General features: G+C 47.8%; 1 protein-coding gene across 2 annotated transcripts in view; it reads left to right on the forward strand.

Annotated features, from left to right (window-relative positions):
- The window catches only part of LIPC (lipase C, hepatic type), a 151,213-nt gene extending 126,607 nt beyond the window's left edge, over positions 1–24,606 (forward strand). For both annotated transcript variants that reach the window (XM_047738415.1, XM_047738416.1), the window contains 5 exons: positions 2,946–3,179; positions 6,187–6,432; positions 16,967–17,084; positions 18,605–18,823; positions 23,866–24,606. In XM_047738415.1, the coding sequence (XP_047594371.1) occupies positions 2,946–3,179; positions 6,187–6,432; positions 16,967–17,084; positions 18,605–18,823; positions 23,866–23,977 (929 nt within the window). In that variant the 3' untranslated portion in view covers positions 23,978–24,606. The remainder of the gene's footprint in view (positions 1–2,945; positions 3,180–6,186; positions 6,433–16,966; positions 17,085–18,604; positions 18,824–23,865) is intronic.
- Positions 24,607–25,283: the final 677 nt, after the last annotated feature.

Here is a 25,283-nt window from a genome sequence, read left to right on the forward strand (position 1 = left end):
GAGTTTATTTTCAACTTATAGTTTTAAAAGCCCAATATGAGCAAGTTAAAGGATCACGCCCAAAATTTGTGGTAACATCAGCCACGTCTGTGCCTCAGTTTCCACATTTGTGGAACACATGGGTCTTACTCTGGGACCCATTTGGTTTGAAGGAGGGGGCTCCACACTGACTTGGAAATGGCTCCAGATACCCAGTAAGAGCTGGAGATGTGCAAGAAGGCCTTTCCTCCCACGCTTCCTTGACACCAACCTCATCCCCCGATGCTACCTCACAGTTGTGTTTGGAAGATCACACCTGAGGGGGCTATTCCCCAGCCAAGTCCCCAAGGTGCACAGATAGCCACAGTGTAAAACTCAGAAAGCCCAGGGACATCTGGGTGGTGCAGTTGGTTAAGCATCCATCTCTTGGTTTTGGCTCAGGTTGTGATCTCAGGGTCATGAGATCAAGCCCCACATCAGGCTCTGTGCTCACTGCAGTGTCTGCTTAAGATTTTCTCTCCTTTTCCCTCTGCCCCTCCCCCTGGGACTTGCACACATGCTCTCCCTCTTTCTCTCTCTCTCTAAAAATAAATAAATATATTTTTAAGAGAGAAAGAAAAGAAGGAAGAGATAGGGAGGGAGGGAGGGAACCAGCCAGCCAGCCAAAGCCCTTCTCAGTGTAGTGTTCCAGAGTTCTGGGACTCTCCTCTCAAGGCTGTCTTCCTGTAGTCTCAAGCTTCTATGACACTAGGTCTTTCTTTACTTCATGAACTTCCTGATCTTTTTTTTTAATTTTAATTTTTTTGTTTTTTTTTATTTATTTGACAGAGAGAAATCACAAGTAGGCAGAGAGGCAGGCAGAGAGAGAGGAGGAAGCAGGCTCCCTGCTGAGCAGAAAGCCCGATGTGGGGCTCGAACCCAGGACCTGGGATCATGACCTGAGCCGAAGGCAGCGGCTTAACCCACTGAGCCACCCAGGCGTCCCTGAACTTCCTGTTCTTGAACTCCTGTTCTTCTGGGCCTTACATGTCCTTTTCCCTTTACCAGAAATATCTTTTTTTTTTTTAAAGACTTTATCCATCTATTTGAGACAGAAAGAGAGGACGAGATGGGGGAGAGGGAGAGGCAGGCTCCTTGCTGAGTGGGGAGCCTGATGCAAAGCTCAATCCCAGGACCCCGAAATCATTACCTAAGCCAAAGTTGGACACTCAACAACTGAGGCACCCCAATGCCCCTTGCCTGGAATATCTTACCACAACTTATGCCCCCAGCCCCACTCTACCTAACAAACTCCTACTCATCCTTCAAGATGAGTTAAACATCACTTCACAAGCTAAAACAGTTCAAAGGAAATTTAAGATGAATAACGTTGTTGTGACTTTTCATTTTATAAAGAAGATTTATTTGTTTATTTATTTATTTATTTATTTATATTAGAGATAGAGAGAGGGGAGAGGGGGAGAGGGACAGAGAGAATCTCAAGCAGATTCCCCGCTGGACATGGAGCCCAACTAGGGGCTCCATCCCACAACCCATGAAATCATGACCTGAGGCAAAACCAAGAGTTGGATGCTCAACCACCTGAACCACCCAGGTGTCCCATGACCCCCATTTTATCAAGTAAGAACATTTTGGACAGTTAATATCTACAATTACCATTACTTCACCAAAGAAGAGGTTGGTTTTAATGTTAAAAAAAAAAAAAAGATAAGAAATAATGGCAGACATTTATACGAAAGAAATAAATTCGTCATTATGAGACATCACTTCCTCATTCTTTTTTTTTTTTTTTAACCTTGCCGGGAACTGGGGAGACTTGGTTCATGGGCCAGTATGTGCACCCCCCAGGAATGGATATCCAATTAAGGTTATATGGTTATCACTATGGTTATAAGGGTGATCACTCTGTGATTTAACCCTCAATAGGCTGGGGGTGAGCAGACCTTCACAGAAGGCCCACCCCCGAGGAACTTCCTAGAAGGCTGAGTCAGAATCCCAAAGGGACGGCACCAGACCCAGCACCCTCTCCGCTCTGTCTTGTGTCATGGGCCACATCAGGCATTATTAGCCAGGCCCACTCATGACAGAAGCAGCGGGACAGCTAATTACTCCTGTCATCTCCTCCTCAGCCCCATGAAGAATGGAATATAAATCACACCAAGACATCTTTCATTTGTAACTACAGATGAGAGCTGGAGACAGGCGCTCGCCGCCCCTGTCAATGCTTTCACCCCTATCAGGGATGGAAGCCAGGGCTGATGTGGGACATCAAAGAGTCTTCCAGAGAGGGTGAAGGACGAAAGACAGAGGAAAACCCTTGAGAGCAGAAATACTCCTTGTATTTGTAGACGCCAGCCAGCCAGGCTCTAGTCTCGCCTCTGCCTCTAGTCTCACGCACACACATCTGTCACTCCACCAGAGCTCGGAGCAGTCCTATTCGCTCAGAACATTTTCACCAGGAAACAGTCATGTCCCAAGGCTGTTTTGGACATTCCAATGAGAGGACATTGGTGTGGGAGAGGAGCCAGCTTGTTTAGGGAACTTACGGACAACATACAGGCAAATAAATTCCTTCTCTGATGGGTAGGTTAAAACTACTTAGAATAAGCACAGTGGCTTTTTGTATGCAAACAGATGCTCTTGAAAGTAGCTTGAGAGGTACTTAAAATTGATTTGCTTAAATAAATCAAGCATTCCCTCATAACCTTATTTCTACCACTGGATAGTTCCTGCAGACCTCTTTCCTCATAGACAATGTGCAGCCCGTGTCTAATTTTCGGCACCATGAATTACTGTGATTTTACTGTGAAAAGGTTATAGCAAGATTTTCTAGAGAAAGATTATCCCTGAGGATTTTTTTCTTCCTGCTAGCTCATGAATGTGTAATAACATCAGAAAGCTAAAAGGAGCTTTCTGCTTTCTTCCCCTTGCTCCCACCTAACCCTTATCCTTGCTTTCCCTGTTAGGACTGGATGCCGCGGGCCCTTTGTTTGAGGGATCTTCGCCCAGCGACCGTCTTTCACCAGATGATGCCAATTTCGTGGACGCCATTCACACCTTCACCCGGGAGCATATGGGCCTGAGTGTGGGCATCAAACAGCCCATAGCACACTATGACTTCTACCCCAATGGGGGCTACTTCCAGCCTGGCTGCCACTTCCTAGAGCTCTACAAACATATTACCAAGCACGGCTTAAATGGTGAGTATGATGGCCCAGGGGACAGAGCCAACCTGCACTGGCTCCCATCCCCCTTACATACATATGGCCCCCAAGACCCAGTGAACCGCCAACTCTGTAGGACTCTGGGAAGGGTTCGGAATCCGGGGTGTATGCTCACCAAGCCCACTCAGAGGGAGAGCTTGTGAGAGAGTGGGTAAGGGCTGGGGTCCCTCCAGCAGGCCCTCCTCTTAACTGGCAGTGGTCCTCGGAGCTCACGCTCTGACAATGAGCTGGGGGCACCACCAGGAATCCCTACTTCTTAGCCCCTCCCAACAAAGTCTGTCCAGGGGTACTGGCCCTTCTAAAAGTGGAGTCCTGATGCCTGCGGTTATTTCTCCTTCTCCAGAAGCTTCCTCTCCCAGGAGGCTTCCTCTGTTCTGGGCCACACAAGGATGCACTTAACAGATCCTGATCTTTAGCTTCTTATCCTTCGTTTGCCCAGAGTGGGAATAGCTCTTCCACTCCTGGGAGCTTTAATCAGCTGGTCCTGCAGGACCTTACTGAAATTCTTCCAATTCAAAGTTCAGTTCTAAACATGTCTTTGTCGTTTCCTTTATCTTGGGGCAGGAACTGGATTTTGGCATTATTTGGGCTGTGATCCCACTTCTCTCCCACATCCTAGACTAAAATATTGACACGCATGTTGACCACATGCACAAGATTAAAGGACATGCCTTTCAGCAAAAAATCATACGTTCCATGGGTGTTCTAAATCTCTCATTATTATAAAATATCATACTGATGAAAACATGTCAACTCATGCTAAGCCAACCGGAGACCCTGCCCCCCACCCCGCCCCGTCCCATGTACCTCCTTCTCACCTCCATCATCCAAAACCGAGCTGAGAACACGCTCTCCTGTGATTACATCACCACCTTCACCTCTCCAGTATCAGAATGACCTTCAAACTCAATATCATCTCATTTTGGCTGGACTTCCAGCCTTCCACCCACCTACGCCTGAGAGAAACTTCTGCAAACTTCCTCTCCTCATTCCTCACATGCCCCTCACGTCATTGCCCCTCCAGTCATCCACGGAGGCCTGTTCCATCCCGGCTAACCAACCAGCCCTCCTCCCAGATTCACTCCCTCCCAGAGCTCCACACAGGCCTGGTATTGAGTAACTAGTTGCCTGACAAACACATCTCTGTTAGTGCCATTTGCTTTTTTGTGCTAACCTTCCAAGTGGTGGAACTGAGTACGTTTATTTTGCTCGCCCAGTTCTAGTGTGGTTTTTCCCACTTTTCTTCACTTTTAAGTTTAAAAAGCGATCCCAGGGGTGCCTGGGTGGCTCAGTGGGTTAAGCCTCTGCCTTCAGCTCAGGTCGTGGTCTCAGGGTCCTGGGATCGAGTCCCGCATCGGGCTCTCTGCTCAGCGGGGAGCCTGCTTCCCCTCTCTCTGCCTGCCTCTCTGCCTACTTGTGATTTCTCTCTCCGTCAAATAAATAAATAAACAAATAAATAAAATCTTTTTAAAAAATAAAAGCAATCCCATTCTGGGGTGGTACTCTCAAAGCATCTGCCCAGAATGTAATCTGGTGACTGCTTTGCCAGCCCAACCCCTCCTAGGTGAGCTGGAATGAGTTAGTGAACGCTTTTTTTTTTTTTTTAAAGATTTTATTTATTTATTTGGCAGAGATCACAAGCAGGCAGAGAGGGGGAGAAGGGGAAGCAGGCTCCCCGCTGAGCAGAGAGCCCGATGTGGGGCTCGATCCCAGGACCCTGGGATCATGACCTGAGCCAAAAGCAGAGGCTTTAACCCACTGAGCCACCCAGGTGCCCCCAGTGAACGCTTCTGAAGCTCAGCTTTCTCACCTAACAACAGCTGCCTGAGGGGGCCGCGGTGAGATTCAGGAAGCGCGTGCATGAAAGCACTCAGCATAGGACCTGCCTTATAGTCGGTGCTCGACAAGCGCAGCCCTAGACCAAGAGCGAGCTGTTGGATCTCGGCATTTAGGCTTCAGACTCTGGGAGAAATAGCTTTTGGCAAAGTTACCTGTGCTGTACCTTCACGTTAGGTAATTTACATACCTTATGGTGGTTCTTCAATGTCCTTGAGAATAATTTATTAAAGATTAGATTAAGATTTGGAAAGTTTTAAAAAAAAAAAGGTCAAAAATTCACAATAGATAAACTTCCTAACCCTGCTGTTTGGAGTTAGGCCCAGGTAGACCTGGTCACTAGAATTATCCTTCTAGAAGCCAATCCCCTTGCTGGTTTTACAGGCCAGTTACCCGACAGAGGCAATGGCAGCTTTAGGACAGAGGGCAGAGGGACGCCTGGGTGGCTCAGTTGGTTAAGCAGCTGCCTTCGGCTCAGGTCATGATCCCAGCATCCTGGGATCGAGTCCCACATCGGGCTCCTTGCTTGGCAGGGAGCCTGCTTCTCCCTCTGCCTCTGCCTGCCATTCTGTCTGCCTGTGCTCGCTCTCTCTCCCTCTCTCTCTCTCTGATAAATAAATAAAATCTTTAAAAAAAAAAAAAAAAAAAAGGACAGAGGGCAGACATTGTAGGAGAGGCCTGAGCTTTCTCTAGACCATTAACTGAGCCCCAAGAGTACCTTGGCTCTCATTTACCTAGCGTGATTAAGCAAAGAGGCATCCCACACAAGCCTGTTCCAGCTAATTCAACTCAAGACATCAGCACTTGCACATTTTTAGCCATTTAAGACGTAAATATTTTTTAAATAAATCACACTACCCTGTGTTCTTAAATAATTCAGTATTTTCTTAGGAACTTAGGCTTCCAGTTAAAACACCCACGGCGCCTGGGGAGATGCCTCTACACCACGTGACTGAGAGGGGTCTACTCTTGGAGTTTCCACTCTCCGATTCCTTCCCACTGGGGCCCTGGGGGGGGTCAGCCTCAACAATCCCACCCCTCCTTCCCAACGTGCCGCTCATCTGCCCTGCACACAGGACGATCCTTGGAGTGGAGGGTTCTCTGGAAAACGGAGGGGTGATAACGTCCTTCTTGCCCTGTGTTCCAGCCATCACTCAGACCATAAAATGCTCCCACGAGCGGTCCGTGCATCTCTTCATCGACTCCCTGCTGCACCCCAGCCGGCAGAGCACGGCCTACCAGTGCAGCGACATGGGCAGCTTCAGCCAGGGCCTGTGCCTGAGCTGCCAGAAGGGTCGCTGCAACACGATGGGCTACCACATCCGCCAGGAGCGGCAGGGCAAGAAGCACAAGAGGCTCTTCCTCGTCACACGCGCCCAGTCCCCCTTCAAAGGTGAGTGCGGGTGGCCCCCAGGGCAGCCGCTCCGCCCAGGCTTCCCTCTGCTTTCTCAGGGGTCCTGAAACCACAGATTCTGGACAGCGACGTCGGCGCAGCCTCTCTCTCTGTCCTTTCCCAAGAGTGTGTCCACCTGGCTGCCAAGCACCAGGTGGGAGGAAACCTTGATACTTTCTGGAATGATCCTTGCGTGAGCCTCTCTTCATCCACTTTCACGGTCCCCTAGCATGTTAGATCAGGAAGGCCCAGAGCAGCAGTTCCCTCCATCACCCAAGTCTCTCACTGAGCAGGGACCTGGAGGCGTCTTCAAACCCCAGCTGGAACCCACGGCTTTCCAGCTCTGCTCACAGCCTGCATGAAAAAAGGAGCCTCTGGGCTACGTTTGGGGTTCCTCGTTTCCTCTAAAATCTGGATCCACTGCTCGAACAGGGTATCACTGTCTAATTGAGACCCTCCAAAGATGAAGTTTGGCTTCCAACTTTCCTCCTCAGATCCTTAACCTCCGGGCAGAAACCGAGCCCCGGACCCTCTCTGGGTTGAACCAGAGGTCAGGGCTGTGCCTCTTCGGGGGCCGAAGCCAGCGGAGGATTTCTCCCCCAAAGCCGGAGTCCTCCAGGAGCGAACAAGCTGGCATCTGCTGCCGTTAACATTTCTGTCTAATCCTTTCAGCGGCCCCGGGTGATTTAGCGGCTCGCTGTCTCACGGCGCATGCTCAGGGCGCCGGAGGGAGCTGCGCTGTTCGATTCTTACCGCCCGGAATATTTGTAGCCGCAGAAGGTGGTCATGTCGTCACCCTCGCTTTGCATTTGCACAGCGTTTTATACAAAACATCAGACTCGGCCATCACCTCTTTGCGGCCCCCACAACAGGCAAGCAAGGTCGGCAGGGGGTAATGATCTCATGTTCAAGAGGAGGGAAGGGCGGCTTGGGTAGAGTGACGCGCCCACGGCCACACAGTCTGGAAGGAGGCCAGCAACCAGGTGCATCCGACTCCCGTCTGTGCTCCTTTTATTATCACACTCACAAATTCAAGTTCCCAGGCGACTTGTTTTTTAAGCACAGGATTCCTGTTTATTTGAACTTGCGCTCCCTGGCCAGATTTCTCTTCCCTGAAAGCCCAGGAATGACAGAAATCTGCTGTGGGCGGCTAATCGCTTCTGAGAGCATCACAGTGAAGGTGGATCCTTCCTGCCTGAGGGGCCAGTGGGTCCCCTCTGCCGTCTGCCCCTTTGGGGTGGAGGAGAAGGTACCGTCCAAAATCAGCTGAGGGAATTTGGAAGGGCTCCCGGCTCAGGGAGCTCCCCCACGGGCAGCCTGCCAATTAGACACTCATTTGGGTTAACCAGCTCCTCTTTTAAATGGCAAAGCTGCCTGGAGTGATTAAGCCCCTCCGAAAAGCACATTTCACTGGCTCTGCTTTAAATCGTGGAATGTTAGCATTTCTAGACGCTGTTCTACCCTGCCATTTCACAGACGCAGACACCCAGGCCCAGCTGGGGAAAATCATTTGCCCAGGGACACAGAGTGAATTCTTGGCAGAGTCAGCATTTAGACCCAGACCTCCAAACTAGTTGAGGGATTGATTTCCTCCCCACTTCAGGAACCTGCCCTTTGTCTATTGGTGGAGGTGAGGGAGGGAGGAGAGAAGAAGGGGGAGGTTTTGAGATCAGCTGGGAAGAAAGGAGACTACTTTTCACCTTCCATGGCTTGGGAGTATTCTGAACTGAGGAGCTTGGTAGAGCTGGAGGACATCTGCTGGGGGCTTGGAGATGAGGAGAAGGGGCAGGCAAGCATGTCGGGAAGGAAGAGGGGGAAAAAAAGACCAACAGGTACACTCTGAGGTACAGTCTGAGTTCCTCCCTTTTGTCAACGACCCAGATGCCCAAATACCACAAGCCACTGGTATGAACTCATAGGGGTCTCTTTCCTATGAAGGAGGACCAGAGAACTGCATTTGGCCAGCGCCGTCCACCCCAACAGCTACAAAAAAAACAGTGTGTCCATCCAGTCATTTATTTTTCAAACATAAATTGAGCCAGAGTAGTCAGAGTCCCTACTTCATGGGGCTCACTGAAGACCAGCGCCCGCCCCCCATGTAAATGCTCAGCGCCATCCCAGGAAGACAGGCAGGGAGACCCTTGGAGACAACACTCAGGTGTCTTTATTGTCAATGACTCATCTCGTTCCAGATACTTCTGATGAGCCTGGCCCTATGAGTCAGGACCGCCTGAAACTGGTCAGAACCCATCTCAGCCCCTAACAGAGGTTCCCTGGCTGAGCTGTGACCCACATTGCCCCCTCCTCTTCTCTGGGCCTTCCAAATTCTCCCCCATTCTGCTTCAGTCCTTCCAGTGAGCAAAACCCTAATCTGCTCACCAGTGGGGAGTAGCACCCCAGGAGTCACGTCAAGCTGTCCTGGGTATGGCTGGAAATTATCCCTGGGTGAGACTCTGCCCATTTGGGAACAGCTGCTTGGGGGTTGTTGCAATCTGGATAACGCTGCGTCGCCCAGTATGGTGGCTGTGGCTAGTTACATTACTGGGAATTACATGCAATCAAACATTGGCTTCCCCAGTCAAACTAGCCACCTTTCAAGTGCTCAGATATGTGGCTACCATATTGGAGAGCACAGAAATGGATCTCTTCCATCATCACAGAAAGTTCTGTTGATGGTACTGGCACAAGGCCTTTAATCTAGGTCCCCATAACTACACCTTTCTCCACCCATCACTATCATGATCATCTCTGACTTGGGCCCTCCAAGCCCATTTCACTGGCATTTGATGAATACTTGCAGTTTCTTAAAAGAAGAGACTTGCCCAGCTCTGGTTTCAGAGAACCTATAATTCATATTTTTTAAGAACATCTAATTGCATGATATATTTTAGTGCCGGGTCTGGCTGGGCAAGCTAAACATGGCCTCCCAATTGTAGCTCCACAAAGGGTGACTAACTTAGTCCTCATTCCTCTGGCTCCAGAGATATTTCAACGAAACCATCAAAGAGTCTGTGCCCACTGGGCCGGTAGCACAAGGCAGTTATTGCCCACTTCTATTTTCACTGTCCCAGGAAGAGCCTTCACCAGTCTGGGAGCCTGTTTTTTAAAAGAGAAGAGAGGGAACGTATCCATCCTGAGAGAAACCTGCTTAGTGAACACCTTATCTAATTAATCCTCCAGCAGTGGGATGAGGCCACTCAGAGCGGAAGGAAGTGACACTTATGGGGACCTATTCTGTCCAGGCTCCCCACTGAGTGTATTGTTACAAACTAGCTCCTTTATTGTATAATCCTCGCAACAAGAGACAGAGGGACAGAGACTGAGATGCGTCAGGGTGGAGACTGATGCTGGTGGATTTTCCAATAAATAAATTGAGACTTGGAGAGTTTACAACTTCCCTAAGTCTCACAGTCTGTGAGCAGCAAATGTAATGTTTGACCCCAGGTTGCCCTGGTTCACGGCCCTTGTTCTTCCACTCCATGCGGTCTCCTGACTGTATCACCAACACCAGGTCCTCCCCCCCTCCTTCCCTCTCCCTCTCTCTCCCTCTGCACTCTGGGCCTCATCCCACCTAGGGGAACTTGCTTGAGTACTCTTTCCTTTTGGTTGGTAGGCAACCAACCAAACTGTAACTTGGGGGAATCTGTTTGTCTTTGGCTTTTCTCCACTACTTCTTTAGGAAAGGTTTCCCTAATTTCCAGGGAGAGGTCCAGAAAAAGCACTGGGTGTAGTAGAGACAGCACAGGCTTGAGATTGGGAATAGGGCATGTCCAGAATTTGGCTTTGGGGCCAACCTCATATTTGACCTTGACCTAGTGACAAAACCCATGCGGGTCTCAGTTTCTTCAGCCACAGAGTGATGGTGTGTGGATGACTATGGGCGCGAACCGCTAAAACCAACCCCTGGGGGTGCAGCTCAGAACCGTGCCTGGTCAGTTCAGCACATAGGGAAAAGGTGTCCCTGGGTTAACACCTTCTAGAAGCTGGGCACTTTAATATACGCTGTCCCATCGCATCACATTCTCACGACCCCCCTGTTAGAGTCCTCTTGATGCCCGTTTTACACATGAGGAAATGGAGCTTCAAAGAGGCTATGAGGGCTCACGACCATACGGTGGTAGGTGGTAGAGCTGAGGGCTCCTGTTGTCCTCCCACATGAAGCACCTATGGGCACAAACAGCAGGCAGCGTGATGCCAGTCAGCACAACACTCCTTACCACACACACACATACACACACACTCCCCCAATCTCACCCCCAGCAGAAAAGGCAACTGCTCACAGAAGCGGCAGGAGTCCAATCCCCCGACATCAGGGTGTAGGGGAGGAAAATTTTTTCCTCTACCCTTTCTTTTGGCTGGCCTATTAATTAAGTTGACATAAAACAGCTCAACAGGAGAAAATGTTAATTTCATGTGTATTAGAGCCTCACAGAGCCATGAGAGGTTCAAAGAAGTCAGGCAGTTGAAGCCTACCTGCCATCCTGAGCTAAAGAGAAGGGGATGGGGCTTCAGAGAGAAGGAAGTTAATTCACAGGAAGATGAGAAGAGCCAAGGTTTGGGAAACAAATGTTCATCACACCATGCAGAGACAATGCGACACAGAACAGAATCAACACACAGGCCTGAAGCCCCTCCCCCTCTCCAGCCCCCCCCCCCCCCCCCCCCGCCACTTCCCACCCTCATCACCCAGACTCTGCAGCTCTCTGTGGCAGGAGCTGTCTCCCTGGACTAGGCCCCTATCTAAATTCTTAGAGGCAGGTAAGTGGGAGGCAAAAAACTCTTCCCAAGTCTTCGAGGCCTTGACTGTCTTCCACTGAAAATACCCCACATGCATTTGGGAGACACTCACTCTGAAGCACTTTATGAGGTGTCTCATGGTACTGTGAAACCCAACTGCAGCCACCAACATGAGCCCAGAGCTGCACAACACACCTGCTTCCAATACACCTGCGCCTGCCCTCCCTCCTCCAGCCTCCCTGGGTGCTGGTCCCCTGGTGGGGTAAGCCCTCACGGGGCCATCTTCAGGCTCAGTGTCAGGTCCGAAGCCTCCCTCTCGAGTTAGAGGCATCTCATGTCTAGGAACCAGCCCTCGGTGTGGCAAGACAACACAAGAGATCTCATTTCTCCCATCTTCATGAAAGAAAATCGATACACTGAAAGAAAAAGGCCTCTTTGATGTTTGCAAAGAAAATCACAATATCTCCCAGAGCCAATATCTAATGATCTGGAATCATTTTTTTTTCCCATGAAACAAAAAGAAGGAGGAGGAAGAGGAGAAGAAAAAGAAGGAGAAACAAAATTTCTCTTTTCATAAATTTCACTAAGCCAATGTCTACTGTGGCTGCCTTATAAAAAGAACTTAAGTGGCACCAGTGGGGTTTACATAAGATCAGAATCCGGGGCTTTTAGGGTACTGAACCTCAGGAAGACTCTATTTGAGGAGAATCTCCAGAGGCCCCCCATCTCTGCTCTAGGTGGCATTTGCCTGATCTCATTCAGGGTTAATGGACTGTTTCGCGCTCTCTATCTTTAAGAACTAAAATAATTTCTCCTGCCCGAACCGAGGAATGCACTGGGCTATCCCCTCCACAGTCACAGGATCAAAAGCATTTTTCCTAAATCATTTTTTAAAATCCTTACTAAACATGTCATAAGGGAAAGTGAACAAAATGACTCCTGCTTTTTTCCTTAATCTTTGTAACAGCATCATTGTCTGGGGGGGAAGGGGAGGAGCCAGGGAGTGGGGGATGACAGGCAAATTGTCTCTTTTTCTTTTAAAGAAAAACACAAAAATCCAAAATAGGAACATCTAGTTAGTTCTCCGTATGAAAGCCTCTTTTATATTTATAAAAATAATGCCATTTCAAGATTTCTCCCCAAAAAAGTGACTTCCCTAGTGCAGGTCATTTGGGACCACCAGTGCCATCAACCTGCCGAGTTCTACAGCTGGGCTCTCGCAGACACAAGGGTGCCCTCATCCCCTCACCCCTGTGCCCCTCCACAGCCCACATATCCTTCAGGAGTGCTTGGGAGGCCAGTGGACTCGGACTCCTGGCCATTCCTTCACCTTTGGGGTTCCAAATTCCTGCACAGACTCCACCCTAGGAAGATACTGCAGGAGGTCAGGTAATTCTCACTCAAAGGATGGAAGCTAAAGGGGTGCTGGCAAGCCGACCGTTGGATTTTACACCTTCCCCCAGAATTGTGCAACTGTGGCATCTCGGACGTGGGAATCCATCTCCTACTCATGAGTGGAGAACAAAGGAAGACAAAAACCCATCTCTGGAGCAGGGACCTGAGCCATTTATCCCCACCCGGGGGCTAGGCCTTCAGGGGACAGGCAGAAAGAATCTGCATCAGCCATAGCCCAGGATGGATGTCAGAGGATGAGACCCTCGAGGCACTTCGTCTCAGTGGCTTCCTTCCAGGAAGGTTTTGACGGCTGCCTTTCCTCAGGGACTGGGGGTTTGCCATTTGCTTCCAAAGAGCAGATGCGGCTTGCAGAACCAGGACCTCAGGAGACAGTGGAAAGGGGATTTTAGAATCAGACAGACACCTGGGTTCAAATTTGGCTCTGCCTGTAACACTCTGGGTGACCTTGGATCTGTGTCCAAATCTCTGCTTCCTTGTCTGATGTCCAGCAGAGTAACTGACATCCTAGGTCTCTGGAGAAAACAGGACTCTGCTGGCCAGGGCCAGCTCAAGAGCGTGGGTGGGACTCCTTCCAGTTGGTGGGCAGTACTAAGGAAACTAAGGAAACCGACAGGGCCTGCACCTTATCTAGTCTCCTTACCAGGACGAAAAATGATGGAGGCAGAACACTTCGTGTATAGGCTGGTGTCTCCTAGGATCTCCACAAGTGCCGACCCCCATTCACAGTTAGGTTCTTTAATGCAGCACATGTCCTGCCTTATCTTCACACAAAAGAACCGCTAAAGACCCCTTAGGTGCCCGCTGCATGCTGGGACTTGTGCTGACAGGAGCATTCGCATGACACCAAGACTGCCCTGGGGAGAGAAGACATGGACATGGATGCCCAGCCCACGAGACAAGAAGACAGAGGGGACAAGAGTCACAGAAGTGACTTAGCTTCCCAGCTACAAGCTCCTCTAAGTGGAGCACCGTGGCTTTTGGCCCTCTTGTTCTCTATTCTAATACTTTTAAAAGCTTTTTCTTTTTCCAGCAAGAGTCAATTAGAATACAAGCATATTGTAGAAAACCCAGAACTTGCAGGAAAGCGTGAAGAAAGATAAAAACGACCCCTCTCTCCTCTCCAGGGATAAGCACTGTTACATTTTATGAATCCCTTCCTGGGTATTCTGTTTTATAAAGTTGGTCTCATGTTAGCAATGCAATTTTGTATCCTGGTTGTTGTTTGGGGCTTTTTTTCCCCGCACTTTTTTCAGAAGGATTGAAATTGCTCCAAAAATATCTTTTAATGACTTCATAAGAGTAAATCACATGGTTGGGAATATGAACTCGGAATCAGCAGTCTCAAGTCTAATTGCAGCTTCCCCCGTTCTGAGCTGCACAACAATGGACAAGTTACTTAACTTTCCCCAAGCATCAGCTTCTGCATTTGTAAAATGATGCGAAGGGAAGATAAAGCGGGCATCTTATGCAGTTGTTGTAAAGAGAAAAGAGGTAATTATGTGACGTGACTGGCTCAGTGTTGGGGACACGATAAAAAGCTAAGTGGTAGTTCTCATTATTGTCCTGATTAGTCAGTCCATAGTCATTCTTCAACAGGTGAGTATCTCAGGTGTTGCTGATTTATTTTTAGTTATACAGTTAAACAGTTCTGTTATGACACTCTTGGACTTAAATCTCTGTCCATATTTCAACCTTTTCCTTAGGATATATAAAGCTATGGTCCCAGGTACAAACACTTAAAAGTTCAAGTTCTAGAGCCTGGTGGCCCGGACTTATATCCCAGCTACACTACTTCCAAGCTGTGTGATACTGGGAAAGTCACCTAACTTCTCTGTGCTTCAGTTTCCTCCTCTCTAAAAGGAGATGATGATTATATCACCTGTTGTGAGGATTAAATGAGATAATAGGTGCAAAGTGCCTGGCACAGGTAAACAAAATAAGTATTAGCCAGTGTTGGTATCATGTGTACTGCTAATAATCCTCTTTAACTCCTCTATCCCCAACAGCTCTTAGCACTGGCCTGAGCACAGTAGACTTCCACTTCATACATATGAAATTGGATTAAAATTGGTTGCTATGGGGGATCCTTGAGTGCTCTGCAAGATGCCTGTGTCCTTGTTAGGAGGTTACCCGAGGCCAGTCCTCCCGCCCCCTCCTGTCCACATCTGACCCCCACCCCACACACCTATAGCCTTGTCTTCAGAAGGACCTTTCCTTTTGCCTCTGTTCAACTTACAACACTGTCTGCCTGCGACAGGGTTCTCTTGATACACCCCCAAAGCGTATACAGCCTCTCAGAGGCTTCTGGGATGTTAGGCCAGAGTCCCTGTCTCCATCACTACCAGCCAGGGTGGAGGGACCCTTTCTGGAACCTGGGCCCACTACACTTCTCTTGTTTCTCACCCTCAGCCTCACAGTCCTGAGCATCTCAAATTGCTTTATTCCATTTATAAGGATCTGAGCACCTGTTGGGCACAGGGCACTGTGCTCAGGGCCAGGTGAGGCCCAAGCTAGCTTCCACCTAAAGCAGAAAACTCCTGGCCTATAAAAGTCCTCAGTTCGTGTTTGGCTCTTGCCATGAACATAAATATACAAAAAGAAACTCTGGTGCTTCAGAGTCAACCCAAGAGATAACCCTAGGCTCATAAGCAAGGCCACCACAAAACCGAGATGAGAAGGTCAGTTTATGCCAAAGGGGAGGGTAGTGCAAACAACCTAGAATCCCAGAGAACCAGGCAGCCTGGGACACTGCAGCTGGGGTGCTGGCAACACGCCACCACAACAGCTGTTGCCGGGTCCGTGTGAGGCTCCCAACCTCCCAGGGCCGTGCGGCATTTGGTAGGTAGGAGACTGACTCACGAAGATGATGAATTTCCACGTGCCGGGGGTATGGGATAGATGAACAAGTGGCTAGTGTCATGATCTGTGCTTTCTGGTGGGAATTCTCCTGCAACACAGCTTGAAACTCAGGTCTTGGGGACTCAGAGGTGGCTTCCATCTTGCTACATAGTAATACACATCACGTTACTCCCAAGCCAACTGTCCGTTCGTTCATCCCACCAAGCTGGTTAGACACCTACATGGTGGAAGTCACTGTATCAGAATTAGTGGATGAATCATTACCTAGAACAGGAAAGGCAAATCCACAGCAAGCAGCCCCAAAATCCCTCTGCCCAAGACACCAATCTCCCCAAGAGCCTGGGTGTAGCCTCAGTACCCATCTACACATGGGGCTCTGGGCAGTCCGGTCAATCGGGTGGAACTGGCATGCCATATGAAGCCTCTTGGCCCTCTTGGAGCTAAAACAGTACAAGCATGTAGAGAATATGGAGACAGCAAGAGACAGAAGTACAAGCAGTCCGTTCATTTTGGAATGAAGTGGGGTAACTGCCAACAACAGCCCCATAGGCAGTTGGTGTAACAACACAAGGTTAGTCAAGGCCATCTTAGGAAGCTTAGCAATAGGCCCAGGCTAAGAGACAGACTCTGCTATGTGACCTTGAACGAGTCCCTTCTGTTCTCGGGCCCCGATTTTCTTATTCATAAAATGGAGATGATGACAATACCGACCTCCGAGGGTTCTTCTGATGAGTGAATGAGATGAGGTAGTACGAAGTGTTTAACCATACCCGTGTGATAGTAAGCAATTTGCTTTTATTAATTAAATATAGACTGTATTTAGGTAAAGAAGAGTAAAATACATTACCGTCTCCTATGCAACCCAGTGAAAGGACATTCTGAACATATGATAAGACAGAAACATTTTAGATCCAAGTGCTAGAACTAGAGTTGTCTTATTTCCATCAGAAAATGTCCTTGTGGAACCCCACGGAGCTAGTGCCCAGCAACTGCTCCAGAATATAGAGATGTGGTCACTAGAGCATATGCTTCTTAACTAGAGCTCTGTCCATCCCAAAATGGACCCCATCAAACAGAGGCAAACATTGAAAATGGCAATGCGTCCTCTTACCTGTGTCCGGTGCCTCAAAGCGATAATATCCTTCAATTTATGAAAGGGGACTCTTGCCAAACACATGGAACAGTCCAACAGGATTGCACCCAGAAACAGGTGAGAATGTTAGGTATACCATATTCCCACTCTGCCTGCTTCTGTTAGATAATACTTATTATTATATTATACACACACCATATGTCCTCTGTAAATGTTTAATAAATACAGAGAAGGAAAAAGAAAAAAATTTTAAAGTATTCATAATCCCTCCACCGGGGGGGGGGTGGGGGTTGGTGTCTATCCATCCAGACTTCTCCCTCTGCATTCTTAAATTTTAAAAATATGATATTTTTAATTTATAAAAATTCCTGTTTTTCCTATTTAAATTCTCTTTCCCTCACTCTCTCCCCCTCCACCTTCTCTCTTTAGTGTATCATTACCAGTTCAAGATCCAGTTCAGCAACCAACTTAAGAAACCCGTAGAACCAACTTTTACTATGACACTTCTCGGAACAAAAGAGGAAAACCAGAAAATCACCATCACTCTGTGAGTATGAGGTGCAGCGCCGTCTATGCTGATGGTGTGCTACTTTTTCTCACAGGGTCTAGGCGGACCCCATAATTTTCAAGAGCCAGGCCAGACACAGCCCACGTGACTGCCCCAAACACCTGTCCGATGGGATGACACCCCCCACCCCATCGCCTTGTCTTCCCTCCTCAGCCTCAACCGGTCCCGCAGACTGCATTATGGAGAAATGACCTGTGTTTACAATGGGTTCGTTGTGAGATGAGCTGAGCAGAGAGGGAAGCCAGAGATGGCGAGGTCCATCATCTACTGTGCGGGCAGAAGAACCAGGCAGGAGGAGCAGGGAGGGCGGGAGCAGGTGTCCATAGGACAGCCCTGAGCTCCTTTCCCGTGAGTTCTGAAAGCCATAACCCAGAAACCAAATGGTTTTTAACTTGGCACAAATTTTCCTTCTCAGTCAGCCTGCACTGCCAGCCCTGCCCATCTGTCCTCTGCCCCGTTACACACCTGCTCACAATGTGAACAGTGGCCTCATGCCTCCCTCAGAGACTCCCCAGCCTCAACGACCAGAAATAAGGCTTTTTCTCCACATCTCGACCCTCACTGTGGCCTCTTCCTTGGAAGAGACACTAGCCTTCCACCTGCCCCAGGGACAGTTCTCAGCTTCCAGAAGACCTCCTCCAGCCTTGGGTCTCCGGTCATCACATTGATTCCGTCGTTCAGCAAGTATTAGTCCGGGCTCGGCCCCAAAGGCAGAGGGGACCCTAGCCCGAGGATGCTCCATCCCTAGCGGGGTGGAGGGATTCCTAAGCAATTCCTTACAACATTCTACAGGAAGAGCTATGACAAGCTGTGGAGGAACCCTCCACCCACCTGTCTTTCCCCAAATCCACTGTTACCTCTGCACTGTCCCAGTTCTCCCCTGGGGAATAGTTCCAAGGTGGGAAGGGCATCTCCTGCTCAGTCAGTGTTGGGACATGCTAATGTCCTACAGACTAGTTAAAGCTTCTAATGATAACCAAGAATTTGCATTTAAATTTTGCTCCAAATTGGTGCTTCCCTTTACCATGTGGTTTTCTATTACTGTTAAACTTCATTGTTTCTATTTTTATGGGGAGGAAAAAAAGCATGAGTGGGGAGATAAGAGTGTGGGGTGGCTCTACTGTGTTAATCAAACCTCAAGGGAGCTGAACTACCCAGAGGTCATTGCCAAAGCCCCACTGTCTTCTCAGGGGCAGTTTTCCTAATTTGTTAAAGCAGAAGCTCGGAAGCATGAGCTCAAGAGAGTTACCAGATTCATTATGGCAGAACTGTCAGAGCCTCTTAATTATGCTAACCTAAAAAATACATGGTTTCCCCAGTATTAATGGTCTGGCTCACCCGCTACTGTTCCTACTGATAGTCTGTCCCATACCAGTTTGGAAAATGCAGCCGAAAAGACCTTCCCAAGTCATTCGGGCAAACCCTACACAGCCTGAGTGTGCCCAACATGACTTGGCTCTTCCAAATAAACTAAGTCTGATTTCCTTTGTATCTTCAAGGGATAAAGAAGTTACTAGTAATAAAACCTATTCCTTTCTCATCACTTTGGATGTGGATATCGGTGAGCTCATCATGATCAAGTTCAAGTGGGAAAATGGCGCAGTATGGACCAATGTCTGGAACACGGTCCAAACCATCATCCCATGGAGCCAAGGGCCTCTCTACTCGGGCCTTGTTGTCAAGACCATCAAAGTCAAAGCGGGAGAAACCCAGCAACGGTGAGTACTGACGCAGCCTCCCCTAACATCTAGCAGGCATCTCCTTGTCTCAGCCCCTCCACAGTTAACACTTGCATTGATATCATAAAGTAGCCACAATCACGTCCCATGATGGCACGTGGATGGTCAGAAAGGTGAGATGGCCATTCCAAGTTCACACAGCCACAGGGGGAAGGACCAGGTTTTGCACCCAGGTCTTCTGACTTCCGGTCTAGCCTCTTTCCACTGCCTGTGGTCCAGAGCTACCTGCCTCGGAGTTCGAGAACGGCCTCACTGGCCCAGTCTTTTTCAGACTTCAGCTGAATCATCAGGAGTTGCCTGTGGGTACCGCAGTCCAAGGACTGTACTTTGAGTGGCAAGGACCAAGACAGACATTTCCATTTTGTTGCTCACCCAGAGAAATGCTTTCAACAGATCACAGTCTCGAAATCCCATTCTGTGAGGGCACCTTTCAAATCTTGGAGTGCCAAAGAGCCCCTGGGGAGCTTATTAAATATGCGGGTTTCCCAAAGACACCTGCAGACCTTCTGATGCACCGTGGTTTGTGAAGGAACCCAGGACACACATTTGCTAATAAGTAAAAGCCCTAAGAACTTGTGACGTGGACCAAGGGAGTAGACTTAAGAAGCTCTGCTCTGTGCAATTTAATGATTTAATGGTCTCCCTTGGCCCCAAAGTCCCCGGGGACAATAAGTGGTTGGGGACAGAGTAAGACACAAAAGAAAGAAAGGGTGGTCCAGCTGCCCCTTAAGTCCTGTCAGCAAAGGGATGCCCGACACATTTTGCCATGGCAGCTCTGCTTCTCTAGAGTTCTGCACTTCTCCATGAGAGGAGAATTCTGCCCTTCCCCAGACCCGCCCCCCCACCGCCTCCCTTCATGTCCAGGGAACTCGTCTCTCCTCTCCCACCTTCCTTTGTTGGGAAGCCCATTTCTCTCTGGGGCTTGCCCCCACTAGAGATGGAAAACAGCAGGCCTCTCACCTCTGAACTACGCTCCCCAGCTCATCCCACGGGCCTCATGGCCAGGAGCGGCCCGTGGCAGATTTATGCCCCCGAGTCCCTTATACAACAGCGCTCTGAGTTTTTATCTCCCTGGGATACAAAATCCTGGCAATTACTAAGAGCACACTCTGCCACTTGCCAACAGATTTCTCCACACGATCAATTTGAGAAAATTAAACTGCTTCTCTCCTCTTAGACACTTAGCATGACTTTCTGGCCCATTCGAAGAGCTCTGCTTCTGACAGCCAGCCCTCCCCGCACTCCCTCAGCTCGAGGGTCATTCCTCAGGCCTAGCGGCTGTTCCCGGTGACAGTTCTCTGTGGGTCGATCTGAAAGGCTATATAAAACACACCAAAGCCTTCTCACGGGTGCTTACCCACATGGTTCTGAGGACGGAAAGAGCAGAGGGAAGGGAATGATGCTTCCAGAATTCCCACCGCGGGGAGGCCACCAAAGCAGGTCGAGAGGGTTAGTCTCATGGAACCTTCCCAGTGACGCTCGGAAACAGGTATTATTGGCGGTGCAGATCCGGAAGCTGGGGCTCATAGACCTGACACAGCTTGGGAGCATTGCTGGTAACTGTCCATGCCCAGATCTGACTCGGGGTTTGTCCGATGCCTTGCCTCTTTGCTGCCCAGGCACTGTTCCCAACAGTCCCTTCCTCCATTCATCTTGGCCCCAAGAATCTGACTTTGCTTGGCCCAAAGCACCAGAGTTGCAGACCTGGGTATTTGCATACCTGCGCTTCAGACCCTTCCTTGGAGCTGTAGGGGGTACAGGCTGAAAAAGGAGGAGGGGTGGTGGGACCTATAGCTTTTTTTTTTTTTTTTTAATTTATTTGACAGACAGAGATCACAAGCAGGCAGAGAGGCAGGCAGAGAGAGAGGAAGAAGCAGGCTCCCTGCTAAGCAGAGAGCCCGACGTGGGGCTCGATCCCAGGACCCTAGGATCATGACCCAAGCTGAAGGCAGAGGCTTTAACCCACTGAGCCACCCAGGCACCCGACCTATAGCTTTTTAAGTTATAAGTGCTCAGTGGCTCTTGTGTGCCTTCACAGCATGAAGTACCATTGGGGGATACAAAAAAAAAAAAAAAAACACCTGAGTGTGGCCCTTGGCAGAAAGAAATTCCAGGACCTAATAATTGGGAAAATAAGATGCATTAATTTTACTAATAACATGCTCCCTCCCAGCACTTCTCAAACTTTCATGTACCCAGGAATCATCTGGGAATTGTGTTTAAATGCGATTAAAACATAGGTGGGGTGGGTCCTGACATCCTACGCCTCTAACAGGCTCCCAAGTACGGCTGCTGCTGGTACATGGACCACGCTTCGTCTAAGTGAAGAACTAGCATTGCACGGTCTAGAAGGAAGATAGCAGTTCATGGGTGTTGCACCACAACAGGCTAGGGGGAGGCCAGGCGGTATGCCCAGAGAGAAGGCAGCGAGCAAAGCAATATGGCAGGCAGAATCCAATGGCCTGCCTCTGCTGACCCTAAGCTCAAATTCCACTTTCTGCTCACCACCTGTGAAGCCTTGGACACTAACGGCACCTCGCAGAGACCTGGTTCTGTAGGGACAAATGTAATTTATAATATGTATCTTATGAGACCAATAGCAAACTACCAATTTTGGAGTCCCACTACAAACCACAATCCCAGAGCCAGGATGCAAATATGCAACCTCACAGTCTTAATCTCTCCACTAACTCCAGGGCACAAAAGTGGTTATAAGTAACTCACTCTGTGCCTCCACCGAAGGAATTCGATGAGAGGTGCTGTTCTCTTCCAGGGGCACAAGGTCAGGGATGAGAGGACCTATTGTGGTGGAATAGACAGGACACTATTTGTGGGAGTGCAAATTATGGAGTTTCTGCAGGAGAATTTCATTCAACAACTAATATTTCGTGAGCACCTACCTTATACCAGGCACTGTTGTAGGTCCCAGGTATACAGCAGGGAACAGAATAGGCAAAGCCGTCAGTCTCATGAGCTTACACTATCAAAATTTTAAATATACATAATACCCAGAATTTTAACTTTATGTGTCTATCCTGGAGAAATACTCAAAATATCCACAAGAGGTACAAAAATGTTTGTTGCGGTACCATCTATAAATAACAAACCATTAGGGGAAACCTCAATGTCCATCAGTAGGAAAATGGCCCTAATGCATTGAGATACACCCACACAACGGAATGTGATGCACGAGGTAAAAAAGAATGAGACAAATTCATAAGAAGTGAGACAAATAGGTCTCCAATTCCATTACTTGATGACAATGAAAAATGTCAGAAAAAGACATACATTATAACCCCACTTTTGTTAAAGATTCTGTTTACATATGAACAGTGATGTATGTGTAAATGCACAGAAATAGGTCTGGAGTGGGGCGCCTGGATGGCTCAATCAGTTCAGTGTCTGACTCTTGATCTCAGCTCAGGTCATGATCTCTGGTTGTGAGATCAAGCCCCGTGTGGAGCTCTTAAGATTGAGTCTGCTTGAGATTCTCTTGCTCTTTTCTCCCTCTGCCCCTCCCTACCTCAAATAAATAATAAATCTTAAAAAAAAAAAAAAAAGGAAAGGAAAAAATGGAGAGAAGGAGGGAGGGAGGCAGGGAGGAAGGAGAGAGAGAGGAAGGAAGGAAGGGAGGGAGGGAGGGAGGGAAAATGGGAGGGAGGAAGAAAGAAAGAAAGGAAAAAGGAAATAGGTTTGGAGAGACATAAACTAAACCAGGAAAGTGGAGAGGAATGATATTGGTAAAGGGTGAGGGCAGAGAGGATCTTTAATATTTGACTTCATTTATTTCTTTACCATTTGAATTTTTCAAAATTGCATTCACAAATTATTTGTTAACACTTTTTTAAATTTTAACTTTACTGAGGTATAAGTGAGAAATAAGATTAAGATATTTAAAGTGTACAATTGTAGTGATTTGGTATCTGTATACACGTGAATGGATCCCACCACCCGGTTAGCTAACACATCCATCACCTCTCTGATATGTAACACAGTGTTGTCAACTGTAGTCTCCCTGTTTTACATTAGATCTTCAGACCTTATTCATCTTATAGCTGAAAGGTCATATCCTTTTAGCAATGTCTTCCTATCTTCCCCTCCCCTGGCTCCTAGGAACCACTTTTCTACTCTGTTCCTGTGGATTTTACTTTGGTAGGGGGGCAGATTCCACATGTAAGTGATACCCTGCAGTATTTGTCTTTCTCCATCTGGCTTATACACTATTTTAGTTTAAAAAGTCTGATTTTTTTTTTTAAAGTCTGATTTCGTGAAGATGTGACCCTAGATGTAATACCAGAAGGAAAAAGAAGAAGAAGAAGCCATTAACTAGAATTCTTCGTGACTTTTGATAATTTTTCTCCTAGAAGATGCAAGTTAACAACACAAACCATCATCTCAGGCCAAGCTAACAAACCATCAAAGCAGTCTAAGGCTTGGTCTCCAAGAGAGACCAGAACACAGAGCAAGGTCCCCTTTAGCTGGACAGTGCCTGCACCAATAAGAAGAAAAGGGCTGGGCTTGCCGGGCTGAGTCCAGCAGAGAGGCTGGTGACAGTGGCCTTGTGCCCAGAGACTTTAAGAGCAGCACTGACAAACTGGAACGTGTCCAAAGAAGGAAGGCTAGGGAGAGAGGCCTGCCTTGTGAGGAACGGTTGAAGGAACTGGGAATGTTTACCCTGGAGTGGGGGCAATGCTGTGAAAGGAACAATAGTTTCCCTCAAATCTTTGATGAGCCGTGGTTGGGGAGAAAAAAAAAGGGGAACTGCCCCGAGGACTTTCTGTTCTTACGAGAGCTGAAATCACCCCAGTGCAGAGCTCCGGGAAGCAGCCTTTCCCTGATTGCTTTCACTGACTTGGGTTTTATTTTTCTCTGAAGTTATGAAAATATTTGTGCACATAAGAATCCAATTTCTTTAAAAATAGCATGCATTACATAAATTGAGTTTTTATTTACAAAGGATGAAACACTTCAGTAAGCTCCATCTTAAAGTTAATGCTGTGTTTGCTCTGTTTTCTATTCAGAATGACATTTTGTTCAGAAAACACGGATGGCCTACAGCTCCACCCAAGCCAGGAGAAAACCTTTGTGAGATGTGACGTAAACTCTACAAAGTTGAAAAGAAAGATCAGATGAGCTTTAATGAAGACCCAGTGTGAAGAATAAATGATCTTATTTCTCATCTGGAATGGTTACTTTATTTGGAAACCCAAGTTATATAAACAATCTTGCATAAAGTTTAAACAAAGCTTAGGTTTAAAAGGGGAGTGTGTTTCACTATGCTAAACTCAGCTTTTAGAAACTATATTATGTAACTGTATTCAAATATTTGTGTAACTAAAATTTTCCCCAGTGTATCTCTGATTAAATGGTAATGTATGCAAATATAAGTACAAATAAGAGCCATTTTAGATCCATTGTTCCAATTTACAATGTCTTTTACTGTTAAGTCAAATTCCTAGTTTATTCTGAGCCGTTTTTTGAACCATGCTGGAAAGGTACTTCTTTATGACAGAACTCATGCTTCAATAAAATGAAATTCCAATTACACACTGGTCGTATGTCCCCACATACACGTGCTTTAAGACAGTTCAGCTCGCTAAAAGAAGAAAAATTCTAATTAAGCTAATAGCTGACATCATACAGATTATACAATTATTTTCAAACCAATAAAAGTAGAATCCTCCTAAAACTACTAATGGTGGGCTCCTGGGTGGCTCAGTTGGTTGAGCAACTGCCTTCAGCTCAGGTCATAATTCCAGAGTCCTCGGATCAGGTCCCACATTAGGCTCCCAGCTCTGCAGGGAGTCTGCTTCTCCCTCTGACCTTCTCCCCTCTCAGGCTGTCTCTCAAATAAAAAAAAATAAAAAAAATAAAGAGGTGCCTGGGTGGCTCAGTGGATTGAAGCCTCTGCCTTTGGCTATGTGGGGCTCGATCCCATGACCCGAGACCATGACCCAAGCCCTACATGGGGGGTGGGGGGGTGGGCACAAGCACAGGTGTTCATTTCTATAACTGTTTCTTAAACTGTACACACGAATGCTATACATTCAGCTGGGGTATGAATGTCACATTTTGCAATAGGAAAGAAAAAAAAAACACCAAGAAGATAAAGGGCAGAGTTAAAACCAACATTTCTCTACTATAGTGTGATGCGTTTCCGTATTAATGTCATTTCACACAAAATACAATTAGAAATTATTTCAGCTCGGGTCCCCTGGGTGGCTCAGTGGGCTAAGCATCTGCCTTTGGCTCAGCTCAGGTCATGACCTCAGGGTCCTGGGATCAAGCCCCGCATCCGGCTCCCTGCTTCACCCTCTCCCTCTGTTGCTCCCCCTGCTCATACTGTGTGTGTGTGTGTGTGTGTGTGTGTGTGTGTGTGTGTGTGTGTGTGTGAAATAAATAAACAAACAAAATCTTAAAAAATAATTATTTCATCTCT

The sequence above is a fragment of the Lutra lutra genome, chromosome 7 (genome assembly GCF_902655055.1).
Source record: "Lutra lutra chromosome 7, mLutLut1.2, whole genome shotgun sequence".
In the NCBI taxonomy this organism is placed as follows: domain Eukaryota; kingdom Metazoa; phylum Chordata; class Mammalia; order Carnivora; family Mustelidae; genus Lutra; species Lutra lutra.